The 22,859-nt window shown below is 37.3% G+C and overlaps 3 protein-coding genes across 3 annotated transcripts in view; 1 reads left to right on the top strand and 2 right to left on the bottom strand.

Moving 5' to 3' along the window:
• LOC133640585 (oocyte zinc finger protein XlCOF6-like) overlaps nucleotides 1-22,859 on the top strand; it is a 404,169-nt gene that overhangs the window by 252,035 nt on the left and 129,275 nt on the right. The window contains exon 3 of the mRNA XM_062034084.1: nucleotides 2,592-2,810. Coding sequence (XP_061890068.1) covers nucleotides 2,592-2,810 — 219 coding nt within the window. The remainder of the gene's footprint in view (nucleotides 1-2,591; nucleotides 2,811-22,859) is intronic.
• The window catches only part of LOC133640587 (gastrula zinc finger protein XlCGF57.1-like), a 173,026-nt gene that overhangs the window by 35,348 nt on the left and 114,819 nt on the right, over nucleotides 1-22,859 (bottom strand). The window lies entirely within an intron of this gene.
• LOC133640701 (oocyte zinc finger protein XlCOF22-like) overlaps nucleotides 13,780-22,859 on the bottom strand; it is a 15,431-nt gene continuing 6,351 nt past the window's right edge. Inside the window, exon 2 of the mRNA XM_062034263.1 lies at nucleotides 13,780-15,283. Coding sequence (XP_061890247.1) covers nucleotides 14,235-15,283 — 1,049 coding nt within the window. The 3' untranslated portion in view covers nucleotides 13,780-14,234. The remainder of the gene's footprint in view (nucleotides 15,284-22,859) is intronic.

Genomic DNA, 22,859 nt, shown 5'->3' with positions numbered 1-22,859 from the left:
GACTTTGTGGGTGAGAAAAACATTTTTTGTGACATGGGCGTGGCTTGAGTCCTGGGGGGCGGGGCATGAAAACTGGGTGACTGTGATTGACAGGATATAGAATTTGGAAAATAAATCTCCAGGTCTCTGGTGTGCTCCTTGAGCTGCCAGGCTGGCTGTCTTCCATCTCCGCCCGGAGGGGGAGGAGCCCGCGGGAGTGGTGCATCCTGTCCACTCGCGGAAGTCTTTCCTTGGCGACGTTTCCGGGACGGGAGCGACGCGCCGATCGGCACCAGCTTGCCTCCGGGCCCCCACATCATCCCCCTGCGCTCCCTGGGGGAAAAGCGCAGTGTTTCCGCTTCCATAGCGCGCAGGACTTCCCACGCTCCCTCGTCCAACTTTTTTGCGGAAAAACGTTCTTGTGCTGGCGACCTTCTGTCAAGGAGTGGACTATGGCAGGTTTGTTTTTCCGAGATGCAATAAAAGTTGGAGCGGACATGGCGTGAAGTTGAATACATGATTTAATTTTAACAATAAAAAAAGAATAAACAAAAAGCGCTCACAGTGGAGGTAACAACTTGACTATGGAAACAAAAGGCGCGCACAAAGGCGGAAATACAAAACTTGGATATAAACACAAAACTTGCACAAAGGCAGAAACTATGAACAATAAAACAAAAACACTAACCGTGGCATAAATGAACAAAACTTACTTGGCAAAGAACTGTGACATGACATGAAGCAGAGTGCTGAAATAATGTGAGGTCGCCAGGATGAACAACAGAAACAGAAAGATTTAAATAGTGACATGATCAGTGAAAACAGGTGCGTGACTCAAAACGTGAAACAGGTGCGTGACAGGACAGGTGAAAACTAATGAGTTGCTATGGAAACAAACAAACAAGGAAGTGCAACCAGGAACTAAAAAGAGTCCAAAAAACAAACACATGGCCAAAACAAAAACATGAACAGACATGACACCGACCTGTCTTTTGTGCCTTTAAAAAAGAATTAGAACTCTACATTAAGACACTCTCTACCTCTAACAACCAAAAAGCTGTGAAAACGATGATGCTGTGTTCCAAATTTAAGTTATTTACTGAAATTGAGTGAGCCTATGGCTTTGCACTTTGTTTATTTTATATATATGGTTTTTTTTGCATTCTATTTTAGTTACTTTGAATTTATAACCCCCTGGCGCTGCTTTGTACTCTTTTTGTACTGTTTTGTACTATTTTTGTACTTTTTGATTGTTTCTTGTCTATTTGTAAATGTTGAAATCTATAAATAAAAGTTTTAAAAAAAAAAGAAAAAAAAGAAAGAAGATAAAGCAAGAAGCACTTTGTTTTATATATATATATATATATATATATATATATATATATATATATATATATATATATATATATATATATATATATATATATATATATACATATATATATATATATATATATATATATATATATATATATATATACATATATATGTATATTTATATATATATATATATACTGTATATATATATATATGTATATATATATGTATATGTATATATATATATATATATATATATATATATATATATATATATATATATATATATATATATATATATATATATATATATATATATATATATATATATATATATATATATATATATATATATATATATATATAGAATAGAATAGAATAGAAACTACTTTATTGATCCCTGGGGGAAATTCAGCACCACAGTTCGCTCACAATAGACAAGAATAATAATAAACAATATAATATATATTATATATCATATATATAATATATAAGAAGATTCTAGCGGGAACTCTCATTCAACCCTTTTTCGACTACGCTTGCACCTCCTGGTACCCTAGCACCTCCAAAACCCTCAAATCTAGACTCCAAACATCCCAGGACAAGCTAGTCAGGTTACTTATAGACCTCCACCCCAGATCACACCTCACTCCTACCCACTTCTCCAAAGTGGGCTGGCTCAGGGTGGAGGACAGAGTAAAACAACTTGCACTGAGCCTAGTCTATAAAATCCGCTACACCTCCCTGATACCGAAGTACATGTCAAACTACTTCCTTAACGTAAATGACCTCAACACCAGGGGGAGCTCCACTAACTACGTTAAACCCAGATTCCGATCTAATAAAGGTCTTAACTCATTCTCCTTCTATGCCACATCAATGTGGAATGCACTTCCAACAGGTGTAAAAGAAAGTGCATCTCTATCCTCCTTCAAAACCGCACTAAAACAACACCTCCAGGCAACTTCAACCCTAGCCTAACACCTTCCCCCCACCACATCCAACCTCCCCGGATTGTAATTAATTAATCAAATGTATATACTTGTTGTTATGCTTTCTGAGCTCACTATGTTCACTGATCGCTGTACATATCCTACCAAGTGAGACCTACACTGTTTCAATGTCCATTTCTCAGATGATATTATTGTTGATGACTGAAGTGCTGATATCAACCAAACCTAACATCCCCCGCCCCAACCCCCTCCATATTCCACCCCCCGGATTGTAAATCATGTAAATAATTCAATGTATATACTCTGGTGATTAACTTGTGTGATGACTTATTTCCCCAACAGACGTCCAGCAGCGCCCCCACATTAAAGAGGAAGAGGAGGAGCCACAGCCCCTACATACTAAAGAGGAAGAGGAGGAAGTGTGGATCACTCAGGAGGAAGAGTGTCTTCTAGGGCAGGAGGAGGCTGATCTCACCAAGTTTCCACTGACTGTTGTCTCTGTGAAGACTGAAGACCATGAAGACAAACCACCTGAGTCCTCACAGCTTCATCACAGTCCAAGTAAGCACAACATCCACATATCATTTTATTCTCAGGGCATTCAGTCCATCACAACTGGACTGTTCACTTTGTCTTAGAAGACGTTTGGCCTCTCATCCAAGTAGACTTCATCCGTTCATGCTCATAGACTTCAAGTCTTACATCTAATCATTTCAATTTAAGGCCTTAGGACAGTGGTTCTTAACCTTGTTGGAGGTACCAAACCCCATTAGTTTCATACGCGCATTCACTGAACCCTTCTTTAGTGAAAAATAAAATGTTATCCCACCTACAACTTTCTTCTTTGCAGTCTTCATTGTTCATTAAACAAACTGCAAAAGATTCACCAACACAGATGTCCAGAATACTGTGGAATTTCGAGATGAAAACAGAGCTTTTTTGTATTGGATTCAATGGGGTACCAATACTTCCGTTTAACTGGTGACGTCACGCGCATACGTCATCATACATAGACGTTTTCAACCGGAAGTTTAGCGGGAAATTTAAAATTGCACTTTATAAGTATTGGCATGTGTTGCAATGTTAAGATTTCATCATTGATATATAAACTATCAGACTGCGTGGTCGATAGTAGTGGGTTTCAGTAGGCCTTTAATTATTTGCCTCTTGTCTTGTTTAATAAATGTCATCAGTGTTTGAACCTGACACCCGATATCTCAGTTACATTTAAACCAGTGTGGGTGGCACTGGGAGAAGGTGGGTAAAGTGTCTTGCCCATGGACACAACGGCAGGGACTAGGATGGCGGAAGCGAGGATCGAACCAGGAACCCTCAAGTTGCTGGCACGGCCACTCTACCAACTGAGCTGTACCGCCCCGAAAGTCTCATGTGACTGGACTTTTCTAAAGCGTGTGTTTGTCTTCTTGTGTCCTGCAGACGTCTGTGAAGAACATCTCCTCCCTGAGCAGCAGGAGTGGAGCTTCAAGATGGAGCAGGAGGAGCCAGGGCCCCCCCACATTAAAGAGGAGGAGGAGACGACACAGCCTCCTTACATTAAAGAGGAAGAGGAGGAACACATCATCGGTCAGGAGTTCCCAGTGATTGATGTCATTGTGAAGAGTGATGAGGTCAAAGGTGCGAGCAAGAAGAAGAGTGAGGTCTCTGAAGGTAAAAAGACACGTCACACTGACAACACACACATTAAATGTTCCCACTGTGACAAAACTTTGAAATTAGGTCATTTGAATAGACACATGAAAACACACACTGGAGAAAAAACATTCATTTGTTCAGTTTGCAACGCGAGGCTCTCCACAAAGGGTAATTGGGACAAACACGTGAAGTTGCACACCGCAGAAAGAGATTGTATCTGTTCCATCTGTGGTAAAGGTTTTAAACAAAGTTACAATTTGAAAGCACACATGAGGATACACACCGGTGAGAAAGTGTTGAGTTGCAGTGTGTGTGGTGAAAGATTCTCTTATAAGTACCAGCGTAAGAAACACACGTGTGCTGGTGAGAACAGCCGCAGTAAGGGGGGCAACGTGGCTAAGGTGGTGGTGTGGCCGTGCCAGCCAACCCAGAGTTGCTGGTTCCTCAAGAGCGTTCGCATCCGAGTCCCGGCTGTAGTGTCCTCGGTCCCAGTGGCCCAACCTTGTACGCCGCCGCTGGGCCCCTGATGCTCTCGGTGTCGGGGGTGAACTCGTACTCCTGCGGGTCTAACAAAGATCCACGAGGAGGACCTGGTGTTCCATTTGTTCAATAACAGCAGCAGAAAAGGAAGACGCAGGATTTGAAATACACTGTCAAGACTTTGTGAACTTTGACTTTCTAACAACAACATGTGTGACATCATCGTTGTGTGCGTGTGTAACACGATCTTGGTAATATGATTCTAACATTTATAGATTCGTTTTTTTTTTTAGATTGGTGCTTTTTTCAAACAAGTACATGCGTTAGTATTAAAGGTGGGCATCTCACGATGAGATTACGATTCAGTACACTACCGTTCAAAAGTTTGGGGTCACCCAAACAATTTTGTGGAATAGCCTTCATTTCTAAGAACAAGAATAGACTGTCGAGTTTCAGATGAAAGTTCTCTTTTACTGGCCATTTTGAGCCTTTAATTGACCCCAAAAATGTGATGCTCCAGAAACTCAATCTGCTCAAAGGAAGGTCAGTTTTGTAGCTTCTGTAACGAGCTAAAGTGTTTTCAGATGTGTGAACATGATTGCACAAGGGTTTTCTAATCATCAATTAGCCTTCTGAGCCAATGAGCAAACACATTGTACCATTAGAACACTGGAGTGATAGTTGCTGGAAATGGGCCTCTATACACCTATGTAGATATTGCACCAAAAACCAGACATTTGCAGCTAGAATAGTCATTTACCACATTAGCAATGTATAGAGTGTAGGGATGTCCGATAATATCGGCCGATAAATGCGTTAAAATGTAATATCTGAAATTATCGGTATCGTTTTTTTTATTATCTGTATCGTTTTTTAAATTTTTTTTTTATTTTTTTATTTTTATTAAATCAACATAAAAAACACAAGATGCACTTACAATTAGTGCACCAACCCCAAAAACCTCCCTCCCCCCATTTCTTTCTGTTATCAATATTCTGGTTCCTACATTATATATCAATATATATCAATACAGTCTGCAAGGGATACAGTCCGTAAGCACACATGATTGTGCGTGCTGCTGGTCCACTAATAGTACTAACCTTTAACAGTTAATTTTACTCATTTTCATTAATTACTAGTTTCTATGTAACTGTTTTTATATTGTTTAACTTTCTTTTTTATTCAAGAAAATGTTTTTAATTTAGTTATCTTATTTTATTATTTTTTTTTAAAAAGTACCTTATCTTCACCATACATGGTTGTCCAAATTAGGCATAATAATGTGTTAATTCCACGACTGCATATATCGGTTGATATCGGTATCGGTTGATATCGGTATCGGTAATTAAAGAGTTGGACTATATCGGAATATCGGATATCGGCAAAAAGCCATTATCGGACATCCCTAATAGAGTGTATTTCTTTAAAGTTAAGACTAGTTTAAAGTTATCTTCATTGAAAAGTACAGTGCTTTTCCTTCAAAAATAAGGACATTTCAATGTGACCCCAAACTTTTGAACAGTAGTGTAGGTACGATTCGATTATAAATTGATTATTGATGCATCTTTATAAGTACACTACCGTTCAAAAGTTTGGGGTCACATTGAAATGTCCTTATTTTTGAAGGAAAAGCACTGTACTTTTCAATGAAGATAACTTCAAACTAGTCTTAACTTTAAAGAAATACACTCTATACATTGCTAATGTGGTAAATGACTATTCTAGCTGCAAATGTCTGGTTTTTGGTGCAATATCTACATAGGTGTATAGAGGCCCATTTCCAGAAACTATCACTCCAGTGTTCTAATGGTACAATGTGTTTGCTCATTGGCTCAGAAGGCTAATTGAGGATTAGAAAACCCTTGTGCAATCATGTTCACACATCTGAAAACAGTTTAGCTCGTTACAGAAGCTACAAAACTGACCTTTGAGCAGATTGAGTTTCTGGAGCATCACATTTGTGGGGTCAATTAAAGGCTCAAAATGGCCAGAAAAAGAGAACTTTCATCTGAAACTCGACAGTCTATTCTTGTTCTTAGAAATGAAGGATATTCCACAAAATTGTTTGGGTGACCCCAAACTTTTGAACGGTAGTGTATATTGATGAAGTTTTACATTTTCTCTGATTTATTAAATAAGCGTTTATCACTTGCAACTTTTAAAAACAGTGCATTTAAAAAAAAGAAACGGTTAAGTTAATTCCTACAGTACAGGCTAAAAGTTTGGACACACCTTCTCCTCATTCAATGTGTTTTCTTTATTTCCATGACTATTTACATTGTAGATTGTCACTGAAGGCATCAAAACTATGAATGAACACATGTCAGTGTTTCCCATAAACTGCCAAGGTACCTGTGGCGGTGGGGGCGTGGCCACCATGACATCATCGAGTAGTTTGCATAATTTACTACAATGATTTGATTTTCTCTAAAAAGGCTCAAAAAATGTATACTTACTAATTAATAATAACAGTTTTGTTTTAAACGTCCATCCATCCATCCATTTTACAATATAATTACAACACTTTATGTACATATTTATATACAGATTTGAACAATAAGTTATTCACTGAAATATATTTATTTATTGTGGTTCTTACAAAAAAATATATCTTATAAAATATAAAAGCTAAAATGTCTCAAAGCTCTGCCCCTTTAATTAGTGCATACTAAATAATTTAACTTTAGCCTACTACTACAACCATATTATTTACCAGCAACATAAAGTGAAACAGAGGCAGAGGTGTCCTGCCACAGTCAGTAACAAATAAACAGAAAACAGTAGTGGTGGTAGATAGACACAGAGCTTCATCAAACATCTGATTCACTGAACAAAGACCTCCAAAAATCTTGAACTTTAGACTGCCATCAGTTTTACTCCCTACACTTAACCATGTGTTTCCTACTGCCTGCAGACTTTGCACCCTTTGTTATATACACATGTTGTGTTTCTAATATAAATACATTTAATAAAGTCAAATACCAATAAGGCAACAGGAGAAGTATCCTACACTTCTCTTTTGTAAAGTAAATCTGAACAGCCGATATGGGCATCTACATCAACTATATGATTTGCCTGAGAAGCTGGAGAGGACGAAAAAATAAATAAAATAAAATTTAAAAAAAATATTTTTATTTTTATTTTTTTTAATTTAAAAAAAAAAATTTTTTTTTATTTGTGGCGGACGTAATTCTTTCGTGGCGGGCCGCCACAAATAAATGAATGTGTGGGAAACCCTGCATGTGAAGTTATGTACTCAACAAAAAAAAGGTGAAATAACTGACAACATGTTTTATATTCTAGTTTCTTCAAAATAGCCACCCTTTGCTCTGATTACTGCTTTGCACACTCTTGGCATTCTCTCCATAAGCTTCAAGAGGTAGTCACCTGAAAATGGTTTTCACTTCACAGGTGTCATAGTTTTGATGCCTTCAGTGACAATCTACAATGTAAATAGTCATGGAAATAAAGACAACTCATTCAATGAGGTGTGTCCTTTTGGCCTGTACTGTATGTTGTATGTGAAGTAAAAACCATTTCAGGTGACTACCTCTTGAAGCTCATGGAGAGAATGCCAAGAGTGTGCAAAGCAGTAGTCAGAGCAAAGGGTGGCTATTTTGAAGAAACTAGAATATAAAACATGTTTTCAGTTATTTCACCTTTTTTTTGTAAAGTACATAACTCCACGTGTGTTCATTCATAGTTTTGATGCCTTCAGTGACTATCAAATTACACAAAAAGTGTGCAAAACTGGGACATAAGTCCCCTAAAATAAAGGAGCTGGTCTGATTGTGATGTGGCTCGCTGCAGACAGCCACATTTCAGAATGGTCTGCATTACTTTATTGACAATAAATACATAGATTATTGATTATGAATGTTTACTAATCGATTTTATAACCGTCCATGTCCGCATTTTGATGCATCTAAAAATCAATAATTCCCCCCCCCTCGACTTAATATACAAAACTGTGTACTTTTAATCAAAATTGAAGAGAACACTTTGACTGAAAAGGTGAGTAAACAGTACAATAAACAATGTATGTATATATACACGGTATAAATAATTATATTTTATACTTATTCATGAGAGTGTTTTTATAAAAAGAATAAAAATAAACAATGAAGTGTTCCATGGATGAATTATTTTATATGATATACATATTTGTTTTACATGTGTTCATACCTTTGCTTTTGAGTACACATAAATCCCTCTTAGTTCATATTTACTGGTTCACATCTGAAACATCTTCTGGACCACTTCTGGAAGCATATTATTATTTACTTTATACATCATTTGTCTTTTATACAAGATCATTTACTTTTAAAATGTGTGACTTTATGAATCATTTGTTGGGTCTCTATAATCCATTCTTTTAATTATCCTTTTTACTCTCTTTTGTAATATGAATATTGTTTTGTGGTAGTTTTATATGTATGTCCCCAGACCTTTATGCCATATATAGAGAATATGGCAGAATTATTTTTGGAAGGTAATGGACGATGATTTTGTTTTTAATAATCTACATTTTTGAATAAAAAATTTACCAATGACAATTATTGTGTTCAAATCATTTTTATGTTTTTTTTTCCTTTCTTAGAATCCCCAAAACTATTAATTTCAGAACATGAGCACGTTTGGAATGTTAGGGAAAGCAATAATGTACATCATCCCACAGAGCTTTACTGTACATACATTCATCAAATAAATGTACTGTTGATTCTATGTCGCCATCACAGAAAGAACACATGTTGTCTTCAAACTCAAAATTACATCTTAAAGATGATTTTGAAGGGGTAGACTTCTAAATCTTAAAAAACAAAAAAATGCCCTTGGAAAAATGGGAAGTTTCAGGTTATCTTGTACATTTTTTGGTCTAAAAAATTAACCGAGAAATTGAGTTAATAAAAAACCATTCTTAATTTTAGAATTTGAATGTTTGATATGTGTAATATTGTGTCCATCCACCAAAAGCCCAGTAAGTTCAAGAGTTGCATTGTGAAAACGATGATAGGCTGTGTTTAGAATCATTTGAGGGATAGTCTTCATATTGTATGTAGTAACAGACACTTTCATAACAATATGTAATATGTACAATATACACACTGCAAGTATATGTATATAATGTAGTAACAGACACCTTCATAACAATATGTAATATGTACAATATACACACTGCAAGTATATATATAATGTAGTAACAGACACCTTCATAACAATATGTAATATGTACAATATACACACTGCAAGTATATATATAATGTTGTAACAGACACCTTCATAACAATATGTAATATGTACAATATACACACTGCAAGTATATATATAATGTAGTAACAGACACCTTCATAACAATATGTAATATGTACAATATACACACTGCAAGTATATATATAATACAGTAACAGACACCTTCATAACAATATGTAATATGTACAATATACACGCTGCAAGTATATATATAATGTAGTAACAGACACCTTCATAACTATATGTAATATGTACAATACTATGAGGTAGCATCTCTAACTGTTACCGGGAGGGCATTCCAGAGTACTGGAGCCCCAATAGAAAACGCTCTATAGCCCGCAGTCTTTTTTTGGGCTCTGTGACTCACTAATAAGCCGGAGTTCTTTGAACACAGATTTCTTGTCGGGACATATGGTACAATACAATCGGCAAGATAGGCAGGAGCTTGACCGTGTAGTATTTTATACGTAAGTAGTAAAACCTTAAGTCACATCTTAAGTGCACAGGAAGCCAGTGCAGGTGAGCCAGTATAGGCATAAAATGATCAAACTTTCTTGTTCTTGTCAAAAGTCTAGCAGCCGCATTTTGTACCAACTGATGGTTTTTGCTCACCTGCTGAGCTCCTTGTCGGTGGTCCTGGTCAAACCCTACGCCGGCTTTAGACTCGGCGTCCTTCACCTGTCCCACGTTTCCCACCTGTGGACACATTCCACCCAGATAAATGAGTCATCGGACCTCCAGCCAGCTTCTCTTAAAGCACAGGTGTCAAACTCAAGGCCCGGGGGCCGGTTCTGGCCCGCCGCGTCTTTGTATGTGGCCCGCGAAAGCCTGGAAAAAATGGGTTTCAATAAAATACTTAAACATTTTTTTTTTCTTGCTAAATGCATTTGCTCTTTCAATTTTGACAGAAAAAAAAGGCATATTTCAAACTTTAATATTATCTGATCATGCTTATATTATATATTGCAAAACTATTGTGAGATAAAAACAAATAGTTAAATATCTGCTTGTCACCTTTATTTATGATTTTAAAGCAAGTTATACATACAAAAAAATCCAATAATCAAATGCATATGCATTTCGATTAATCATGATTAATCACAGGTTATTATCCGCATCAGAGCCGGCCCAAGGCATAAGCGTACTAAGCGCTTGCTAAGGGCCCCGCGGACACCAGGGGGCCCCCAAAAGCAATTAACAAAAAATTCTTATTTTTTATTTTTTGCATGTACGTGTCTGAGTCAGACTCGTACATGGCAGTGATTAGTATTAATAACAAAGTCGGCCATCAGATTTCTTACAGTGGTATCATAAATGACTTTGCCTCCAGAAAAGCCAGGAAGCACAGGTTTTAAGGAGTGGGTGGAGTGGTGTGGGTGGTGAAGAACAGAGGAACAAAACTGTGATGTGATGGTCAAATGTGTGAATTAAGGACCTTAATTTAAGGTAGTTCATTTTGATTTTTCCCCCCAAAATTTTTGCCAGCGTTATGTACATTTACATAGTTTTAATATGTAGTAACTTTGTTTGTTTATAAACCGTTATGTTACCTTGTTTCTGGTAACTCTATTCATTAATATTATTTAAGTATTTGCTTGATATTTAATTTAATTATGTTGTTTTTTGTACAATTGAATTTGTTCCTTTTTGTATATATTTAAGTGATTTTATTGTTGCACTTTATTGTTTTTCTTGCACTACGAATTATTTTTGCACATTGCTGTTTCAGGTTTTTGTTACCAAAAATAATAAAGTAAATCAGAATCAGCTTTATTGTCCAGTTATGTTTAACACACATGGAATTTAACTTCAGTAGACTGCGCTCTCTTTGTACAAAGTAAACATTAAATATGAACAATTAACTAAAAATATAAACTAGTAATTAAAGACTAATATGTACAAGACTGATGAGACAAGATGACACTTTTACTGTATGCATAGTGTAAATTAATTTAAAAAAAATCGGTCCTCTGAAAGCAGCCATTACTGCGATGTGGCCCTCAATGAAAATGAGTTTGACACCCCCGTCCTAAATGTTGCCAAACGGCGACGTCTTCCCTCGCCCACAATGATGCCCCCGGTCATGGTGGGCCCTTTGGCGGCTCCACAGGCCACCAGAGCCTGAGTGAGCAAGAAAGAACCCTGCAGCGACACAAGAGCATCGCTAACATCAAGAGGACGGCCACTGCGTCTCCATGGTAACATCATACCTACTTTGAGGTGGACCTGGATGAGCCTGTCAAAGTGGTCCTCCTCCATGCTGGCATGCAAGGTACCTTCAGGACCAGTTGACTTTAAAGACAATCACAGTTTTATACAGGATATATAAGTCGAGGTCCATCTCTCCCCAACTTGTAGGATCTGTGTTGCCAACTCCTCAGTAAGGAACGCAGCTATTGGCTATCCTAAAAGACGTCATCGCCTCATTTACATAATCCATTGCAATGGTTGCTATAGAAGAGAAGAATAATGTCAGGGGAGAGATACAAGACTTTAAAATATGTTAAGTATGATTGTTTTTTTTAAAATTTGAATTCAAATAATTTGCTCTGCATTGTTAAATGTTAGAATATCACATTTGATCAAAAGACTGGAGGGTTGTGACTTTGACGAGCAAACAGAATCTATTGACTGGCTCATTAACATGAATGACGTTCAACTAATGTGACTCAATGTAAAGCGCTTTGAGAAAATTGTGGAATATCTTTCATTTATAATCATGTTCTTAAAAAAATTCATAGTATGAACAAGATATGAAAGATAACTGCGATATTAAATAGAAGAAAATTCATACTCACAAATATTAACCTTTATCATACCCAACTTTAGTTGAAACATACATTGTGTTACGGTGGGGTTGCAGCTTACGGACGACTCCGGACAGGACTTGCAGGTAGGAACATGATTTAATCGTAAATTAACGCTCAAAGAGGTACAAAACAGAAAACAAACCGACGGAACAAGGTGCCGATCGCACCTGAAAATAAGGCTACTACTTAGCACAGACAAGTCCTGGAGGGATGGTTGGCTGCAAGTTCCCATCCCTCCAGGACTTGTTCTCCTCCAGGACCAGGAGGCGTGTGGGTCGGATCACAGCTGACTCTTCTCACCCTGGACACACACTATTCTCCCCTCTCCCCTCAGGCAGGAGACTACGCTCCATCCAGACCCACACCTCCCGCCACCTGAACAGTTTTTTCCCCTCGGCCATCAGGCAAATGAACAATAACTCCTAACAGTAGCTCCTTGAATTCCTTGAATCCCTTCTAAGTCTATCTGATAGCTCAGTCACAGCTCTTTTTATACCAAATATGTGTTTTATGTCGCACGTTTGCACCAAGAAAAATTCCTAGTTTGTGAACCCGTTCTCAAACAATGGCAATAAAACTATTCTGATTCTGATTCTGATTCTGAAAGACTAGAGATCACTAGCAGGGGCTAGGAGACAAGCAAAACTTACGTAACAGTAGTGTGACGCAAACAAAGAAGCCAGACCAACTGACTGGCAAAAACAGGCTTAAATAATGTCTCTGATTACAAACTGGTGCGTGTATTGAACACAAGAGGCAAGTGAAACTAATACGTAGCCATGGTAACAAACTCAGAGGTGCATAAACAGGAACTTAAGGAGTCCAAAACTAACAGAAAACACAGGTGACTCGAAAAATTTAAACAGACTATGATCCGGGTTGCGGATCATAACACATTGCTTATTACACAAAGGTCTGGGGACATACATATAAAACAATCACAAAACAATATTCATATTACAGAAGAGAGTAATAAAGATAATTAATAGAATGGATTACAGAGACCCAACAAATGATTCATAAAGTCACACATTTTAAAAGTAAATGATCTTGTATAAAAGACAACTGCTCAAATGATGTATAAAGTAAATAATAATATGCTTCCAGAAGTGGTCCAGAAGATGTTTCAGATGTGAACCAGTAAATATGAACTAAGAGGGATTTATGTGTACTCAAAAGCAAAGGTATGAACACATGTAAAACAAATATGTATATCATGTAAAGGAGTTCATCTATGGAATCATTTACAATTGGAAATAAAAATATGCAACCCCTCATTATTACAAAAGAAAACCTACATAACACTATGAATAAGTTCAAAAGTAAATGATGAATATCGACATACACTTAAAATGTTTATTGTATGTTTTGTACTGTTTACTTTCACATTTTCAGTCTAATTGTTTAGTACATTTTTTAAATTAAAACACACAATGTTGTATATTAACGTGGACTTGACTGAAAAAAGCATCAATCTAAAATATTTAATATATAAATTGTAGAAGCATATTAACAAGATAGTGTTACACACACAACAATGATGTCACACATGTTTTTTGTGCTGATGTTAGAAAGTCAAAGTTAGCAAAGTTTTGACAGTTTATTTCAAATCCTGCATCTTCATTTGCTGCTGCTGTTCTCACCAGCACACTTGTGTTTCTTACACTGGTACTTAGAAGAGAATCTTTCACCACACACACTGCAACTCAACACTTTCTCTCCTGTGTGTGTTTTTCCAAGTTCGGTTAGGTGACAAAAACGTTTGTTGCAGCTTGTACATTAATATGGTTGTTCACCAGTGTGTTCTCATGTGTGCTTTCAAATGGTTCCTTTGAGTAAAATCTTTGCCACAGATTGAACAGGAAAAAGGTCTTTCTCCGGTGTGTGTTCTTGTGTGTACTTTCAAGTTTGTACTTTCGACAAAACCTTTACCACAGATTGAGCATGTAAAAGGTTTTTCTCCTGTGTGCGTTCTAATGTGTACTTTTAAAGAGTTACGATGTACAAAACATTTACCACAGATTGAACAGGCACACGGTTTTTCTCCAGTGTGTACTCTTATATGTTCTTCCAGCACACTTTTATGTGCAAAACCCTTTGCACAGAATGAACAAAAAAAACGCTTTTCCCCAGTGTGTGTTCTCGTGTGTCCTTTCAGCGCACTTTTAGTTGCAAAACCTTTGCCGCATTCTGAGCAAATAAAAGGTTTTTCTCCAGTGTGTGTACTCATGTGTACTTTCAAATATGCCCTTTGTGCAAAACTTTTACCGCAAACTGAACAGGAAAAAGGTTTTTCTCCGGTGTGTATCCTCGTGTGTATTTTCAGACTCCAACGGTGTTTAAAAGCTTTCTCACAGTAAGAACATTTGAAGCGTGTGTTGTCAGTGTGACATGTCTTATCATCTTTAGAGTCTTCATCCTTAGCGTCAATGTCACTATCTGATAGTGGAGCTAAGAGCTTGTCTGCTTGTGATCCTCCACAGTGGTCTCCATCAGCTTCTGTTGTCATGTGTTGAGTTGAGCTGCTGCTTGGAGGCTCCGCCTCTCTCTTCTCCTCACTTTCACCTTTGACCTCATCATCTTCCCTCTTCACAGGGACACCAGTCACTGGCATCTTGGTGACATCAACCTCCTCCAGTCCTTCAAGATACTCTCCCTCCCGACTGATGCCGAGTCCCTCCTCTTCCAAAAGAGGGGTCAGTGGGTCCTCCTCTTCCTTTTTAATTTGCAGTGTCTGTGGCGCCTCTTCTTCCTCTTTAATGCTGAAGGGCTGTGGGTCCTCCTGCTCTACCCCCAAGTTCCACTCTTGCTGCTCAGGTAGAAGATGTTCTTCACAGACATCTGCAGGACACAAGAAGACAAACATATATTTTAGAAACATCCAGCTCTGCTCAGTCACATAAGGAATTGAGAATGTTTACATGTACTAAAGAAAACCAAGTTATTGTATGAACTGGCCTAAAATCTCTGTGGGGGACAAACACGCCACTCGTACAACATTATTCACAGGAAAAGAAGACCAGGCCGAGTAAGGGTACTTTTTACTAGGGATGGGAGTTACGGCTTAAAATGTACAAACCCCGTTTCCATATGAGTTGGGAAATTGTGTTAGATGTAAATATAAACGGAATACAATGATTTGCAAATCCTTTTCAACCCATATTCAATTGAATGCACTACAAAGACAACATATTTGATGTTAAAACTCAAACTTTTTTTTTTTTTTGCAAATAATAATTAACTAAGAATTGCATGGCTGCAACACGTGCCAAAGTAGTTGGGAAAGGGCATGTTCACCACTGTGTTACATGGCCTTTTCTTTTAACAACACTCAGTAAACATTTGGGAACTGAGGAGACACATTTTTGAAGCTTCTCAGGTGGAATTCTTTCCCATTCTTGCTTGATGTACAGCTTAAGTTGTTCAACAGTCTGTTGTGGTATTTTAGGCTTCATAATGCGCCACACATTTTCAATGGGAGACAGGTCTGGACTACAGGCAGGCCAGTCTAGTACCCGCACTCTTTTACTATGAAGCCACGTTGATGTAACACGTGGCTTGGCATGGTCTTGCTGAAATAAGCAGGGGCGTCCATGGTAATGTTGCTTGGATGGCAACATATGTTGCTCTAAAACCTGTATGTACCTTTCAGCATTAATGGCGCCTTCACAGATGTGTAAGTTACCCATGTCTTGGGCACTAATACACCCCCATACCATCACACATGCTGGCTTTTACACTTTGCGCCTATAACAATCCGGATGGTTCTTTTCCTCTTTGGTCCGGAGGACATGACATCCACAGTTTCCAAAAACAATTTGAAATGTGGACTCGTCAGACCACAGAACACTTTTCCACTTTGTATCAGTCCATCTTAGATGAGCTCAGGCCCAGCGAAGCCGACGGCGTTTCTGGGTGTTGTTGATAAACGGTTTTCGCCTTGCATAGGAGAGTTTTAACTTGCACTTACAGATGTAGCGACCAACTGTAGTTACTGACAGTGGGTTTCTGAAGTGTTCCTGAGCCCATGTGGTGATATCCTTTACACACTGATGTCGCTCGTTGATGCAGTACAGCCTGAGGGCTCGAAGGTCATGGGCTTAGCTGCTTACGTGCAGTGATTTCTCTAGATTTTCTGAACCCTTTGATGATATTACGGAGCGTAGATGGTGAAATCCCTAAATTCCTTGCAATAGCTGGTTAAGAAAGGTTTTTCTTAAACTGTTCAACAATTTGCTCAGGCATTTGTTGACAAAGTGGTGACCCTCCCCCCGTCCTTGTTTGTGAATGACCGAGCATTTCATGGAATCTACTTTTATACCCAATCATGGCACCCACCTGTTCCCAATTTGCCTGTTCACCTGTGGGATGTTCCAAATAAGTGTTTGATGAGCATTCCTCAACTTTATCCGTATTTATTGCCACCTTTCCCAACTTCTTTGTCACGTGTTGCTGGCATCAAATTCTAAAGTTAATTATTATTTGCAAAAAAAAAACGTTTATGAGTTTGAACATCAAATATGTTGTCTTTGTAGCATATTCAACTGAATATGGGTTGAAAAGGATTTGCAAATCATTGTATTCCGTTTATATTTACATCTAACACAATTTCCCAACTCATATGGTAACGGGGTTTGTATATTGCGATATATCATTTACTAAATAATTTATAGTACAACCATTTTAAAACAGGCTGCAAATGCTCCTAATTTAGTTAAGTTAAAGTACCAATGATTGTCACACACACACTAGGTGTGGCCAAATTATTTGAGGATGTCGTTGTGGCTTGTGCAGCCCTTTGAGACACTCGTGATTTAGGACTACATAAGTAAACATTGATTGATTGATATGTGTTGCAAAGTTCTCTGCCATCCAGGATTGAATATCTAAAATGCAATTGTGTTCGAGGAGACATGGAAATGTGCAGCTGTGTGTCATCAGCATAACTGTTTAGCCGAAGCTCCTGGTTTTTCAGCAATTTAACATGATTTAGCAAAAAAAAGCACCATTTTAAGAGGTTTTAGTGTTTAAAGAATTGAAAAATTATCAACAGCGTTTACATAAATATTGAGCATAGCTAAATGTTTTTTTTTTTTAAAGAAGATTGGAGATTGTATTGTGACTTTTCTTATATCATTGTCAAGGCTTTCTCTTTTTTCTTACCTCAAAACACCTTTTAGGTTGGGATATTGTTATGCAAAACCTACTTTTCTTTTTTATTGGTAGCCGTTTTTGTGTATTTGGGATCCCCATTGTTCCCAAAAATTTAAAGTCAAAGCCATACCTGCCAACCCTCCCGTTTTTAGCGGGAGAATCCCGGTATTCAGCGCCTCTCCCGACAACCTCCCGGCAGAGATTTTCTCCCGACAAACTCCCGGTATTCAGCCGGAGCTGGAGGCCACGCCCCCTCCAGCTCAATGCGGACCTGAGTGGCGACAGCCGTTCTCACGTCTGCTTTCCCACAAATAAACAGCTTGCCTGCCCAATGACGTCATAACATCTACGGCTTTTAGAGAGTAGAGTGCACAACAAGGAGAGAGAGTTCTTGGTTTCTTATGTGGGTTTATTGTTAGGCAGTTTCATTAACGTCCTCCCAGCGCGGTAACAACACACAACAACAGCAGTCACGTTTAGTCTACCGTAAAGCAGTTCGTCTGCAGTAAACAGCAATGTTGTGACACTCTTAAACAGGACAATACTGCCATCTATTGGATAGCCTGCAGAACACTGAAATTCAAGTATTTTATTTATATGTATAATACAATTTAAAAAAAAAATATATATATATATATATATATATATATATATATATATATATATATATATATATATATATATATATATATATATATATATATATATAGCTAGAAGTCACTTAAAGTCAAGTATTTCATATATATATATATATATATATATATATATATATATATATATATATATATATATATATATATATATATATATATATATATATATATATATATATATATATATATATATATATATATAGTTGAGCTCATAGGACTAGATAGTACAATCCCTCAGATTAATCAGCAGTTAGTGTTGAGTGGGGGGTGGGGGGTTAGGGGCAAAAGCTTCACTGGGGTCTTCAGGTGGGCACCCTCCTTCACTGGTGTTTCGTTGATAGGCCCACGACACCTCCGGAGGGCTCAACGGCGACATCTGGCGTCCCAGGTGTGCCCCCCTCTGCCTTTACCCCTAAATGTCATTTAGCAGCCCAGTTTGGGTCCTTTCTCAAACTGGGCTGCTAAATATATATTATATATATATGAAATACTTGATTTGGTGAATTCTAGCTGTAAATATACTCTCTTCTTAACCACGCCCCAAACACGCCCCCCCCACCACCCGATATCGGAGGTCTCAAGGTTGGCAAGTATGGTCAAAGCATGGTGGAGATATTTATTTACGTCAAAGGATATTTCCATTTATAGGTTAGTTTATTAACTTTGATGAACCGAGATGCGATGATGCGTGAGCAGCAGGACATCGCGGCTAAAACAAGTTTTTTTTGTGTTTTTATTGCTCACAGTAAAACAGAAGCAGTCTGCATTAGCGCTTATAATAACAACATTGCTAATATTTAGTTAATATTCAGGTCATGATATGTATATAGAGCAGGGGTCACCAACGCGGTGCCCGCGGGCACCAGGTAGCCCGTAAGGACCAGATGAGTCGCCCGCTGGCCTGTTCTAAAAATAGCTCAAATAGCAGCACTTACCAGTGAGCTGCCTCTATTTTTTAAATTTTATTTATTTACTAGCAAGCTGGTCTCGCTTTGCCCGACATTTTTAATTCTAAGAGAGACAAAACTCAAATAGAATTTGAAAATCCAAGAAAATATTTTAAAGACTTGGTCTTCACTTGTTTAAATAAATTCATTTTTTTTTTACTTTGCTTCTTATAACTTTCAGAAAGACAATTTTAGAGAAAAAATACAACCTTAAAAATGATTTTAGGATTTTTAAACACATATACCTTTTTACCTTTTAAATTCCTTCCTCTTCTTTCCTGACAATTTAAATCAATGTTCAAGTAATTTTTTTTTTTTTATTGTAAAGAATAATAAATACATTTTAATTTAATTCTTCATTTTAGCTTCTGTTTTTTCGACGAAGAATATTTGTGAAATATTTCTTCAAACTTATTATGATTAAAATTCTAAACAAATATTCTGGCAAATCTAGAAAATCTGTAGAATCAAATTTAAATCTTATTTCAAAGTCTTTTGAATTTCTTTAAACATTTTTGTTCTGGAAAATCTAGAAGAAATAATGATTTGTCTTTGTTAGAAATATAGCTTGGTCCAATTTGTTATATATTCTAACAAAGTGTAGATTGGATTTTAACCTATTTAAAACATGTCATCAAAATTCTAAAATTAATCTTAATCAGGAAAAATTACTAATGATGTTCCATAAATTATTTTTTTAATTTTTTCAAAAAGATTCTAATTAGCTAGTTTTTCTCTTCTTTTTTTCGGTTGAATTTTGAATTTTAAATAGTCGAAATTGAAGATAAACTATGTTTCAAAATTTAATTGTCATTTTTTTCATGTTTTCTCCTCTTTTAAACCGTTCAATTAAGTGTTAATCTCATTAATTATTAATAATAACATAGAGTTAAAGGTAAATTGAGCAAATTGGCTATTTCTGGCAATTTATGTAAGTGTGTATCAAACTGGTAGCCCTTCGCATTATTAATCAGTACCCAAGAAGTAGCTCTTGGTTTCAAAAAGGTTGGTGACCCCTTAAATAGAGTATTGTTGGCGGGTTTTGGATGGTTATTTAAAGGGTTTTGTGAGCAAAATAGAGAGCCCCCATTGACTGACTATTTATTTACGACTTAAAATGCATAAAAAAAGAAAAACGTGTTCATGTGTTATATAAAGATTGTGAATGATAGATAGCACTTCTCTCTCTAATGTTGGCGTATTTCCAGTATGACTGGCCTGAAAACATGTTACTCCAGTGACGTCAATCTAAGAAAACTACCGAAGGTATTCGGAGCGGGATATTCAAAATGACGATGTTTAGAAGATATTTTCACATACTTTGCGGGTTGTAAATACAATGGGATATGGTTTAATGGATACAAGGGAACACAATTAAGCATATAAAGCCAACTTGTTTTTTCCACTCTACTGGTACTTTAATGATCTTGAAATTTTAAAGTATCAGTATCAGCATTGCTATGATCAATACATAATTCCCACAATTTTCATCTGATTCAAACAGTTCCAACTTCAAAATATTCAGCCAGTTCAGGAATTGTGTGCTCTACTTTAACAATCCAAAAAAAAAAATTCCCGGATTTCCCATAATTCCTTTTTTTTGTTGTTGTTGCACTTTCCCAATTCAAAATGAATTGGCCATTTTTCAAACTTCCACAATTCCCACATTCTGCTTCAAACCATCCACCTTCAACACATTCAACTCATCCTGGACATTCAAACTACCATTTTTCCACATTCAAAAAATGTTAGAATTGTATCTACAAACCCCGTTTCCATATGAGTTGGGAAATTGTGTTAGATGTAAATATAAACGGAATACAATGATTTGCAAATCATTTTCAACCCATATTCAGTTGAATATGCTACAAAGACAACATAATTGATGTTCAAACTGATAAAAATGTTTTTTTTTGCAAATAATCATTAACTTTAGAATTTGATGCTAGCAACACGTGACAAAGAAGTTGGGAAAGGTGGCAATAAATACTGATAAAGTTGAGGAATGCTCATCAAACACTTATTTGGAACATCCCACAGGTGAACAGGCAGATTGGGAACAGGTGGGTGCCATGATTGGGTATAAAAGTAGAATTCCATGAAATGCTCAGTCATTCACAAACAAGGATGGGGCGAGGGTCACCACTTTGTCAACAAATGCGTGAGCAAATTGTTGAACAGTTTAAGAAAAACCTTTCTCAAGCAGCTATTGCAAGGAATTTAGGGATTTCACCATCTACGCTCCGTAATATCATCAAAGGGTTCAGAGAATCTGGAGAAATCACTGCACGTAAGCAGCTAAGCCCGTGACCTTCGATCCCTCAGGCTGTACTGCATCAACAAGCGACATCAGTGTGTAAAGGATATCACCACAGGGGCTCAGGAACACTTCAGAAACCCACTGTCAGTAACTACATTTGGTCGCTACATCTGTAAGTGCAAGTTAAAACCCTCCTATGCAAGGCGAAAGCCGTTTATCAACAACACCCAGAAACGCCGTCGGCTTCGCTGGGCCTGAGCTCATCTAAGATGGACTGATACAAAGTGGAAAAGTATTCTGTGGTCTGACGAGTCCACATTTCAAATTATTTTTGGAAACTGTGGATGTCGTGTCCTCCGGACCAAAGAGGAAAAGAACCATCCGGATTGTTATAGGCGCAAAGTTGAAAAGCCAGCATGTGTGATGGTATGGGGGGTGTATTAGTGCCCAAGACATGGGTAATTTACACATCTGTGAAGGCGCCATTAATGCTGAAAGGTACATACAGGTTTTGGAGCAACATATGTTGCCATCCAAGCAACGTTACCATGGACGCCCCTGCTTATTTCAGCAAGACAATGCCAAGCCACGCGTTACATCAACGTGGCTTCATAGTAAAAGAGTGCGGGTACTAGACTGGCCTGCCTGTAGTCCAGACCTGTCTCCCATTGAAAATGTGTGGTGCATTATGAAGCCTAAAATAGCACAAGGGAGACCCCCGGACTGTTGAACAACTTAAGCTGTACATCAAGCAAGAATGGGAAAGAATTCCACCTGAGAAGCTTCAAAAATGTGTCTCCTCAGTTCCCAAACATTTACTGAGTATTGTTAAAAGGAAAGGCCATGTAACACAGTGGTGAACATGCCCTTTCCCAACTACTTTGGCACGTGTTGCAGCCATGAAATTCAAAGTTAATTATTATTTGCAAAAAATAAATAAAGTTTATGAGTTTGAACATCAAATATGTTGTCTTTGTAGCATATTCAACTGAATATGGGTTGAAAATGATTTGCAAATCATTGTATTCCGTTTATATTTACATCTAACACAATTTCCCAACTCATATGGAAACGGGGTTTGTAAGTTATCACAAAACTTTGTGTTTCAATGAGTTCCCGGCGAGAAGACAAAAGCTGTCTTTGATCCTACCAAGCAAAAGGCTTGTAAAACTCCACTTTGTGGGATGGGGAGCAACATGAAGGTGTTCTGTTTCTTTGATGTATTGTAATCAACAGAAATATTGTGTCTTGACCTGAGATCTACAAAGCGAAGAGGAAGCAGGGCCTGACTCCCCTCAAAGCACCTTTTCTTTGAACTGTTTTGTAACCAAAGGCGATGGCTGTTTACGACTAGGGCTGCAACTAACAACTAATTTGATAATCGATTATTCTGTCGAGTATTA

The sequence above is a fragment of the Entelurus aequoreus genome, linkage group LG23, assembly GCF_033978785.1.
Source record: "Entelurus aequoreus isolate RoL-2023_Sb linkage group LG23, RoL_Eaeq_v1.1, whole genome shotgun sequence".
Classification (NCBI taxonomy): domain Eukaryota; kingdom Metazoa; phylum Chordata; class Actinopteri; order Syngnathiformes; family Syngnathidae; genus Entelurus; species Entelurus aequoreus.
The sequence above is the reverse complement of the archived record's forward strand: the minus strand, read 5'-3'. Positions and strand labels throughout refer to the sequence as shown.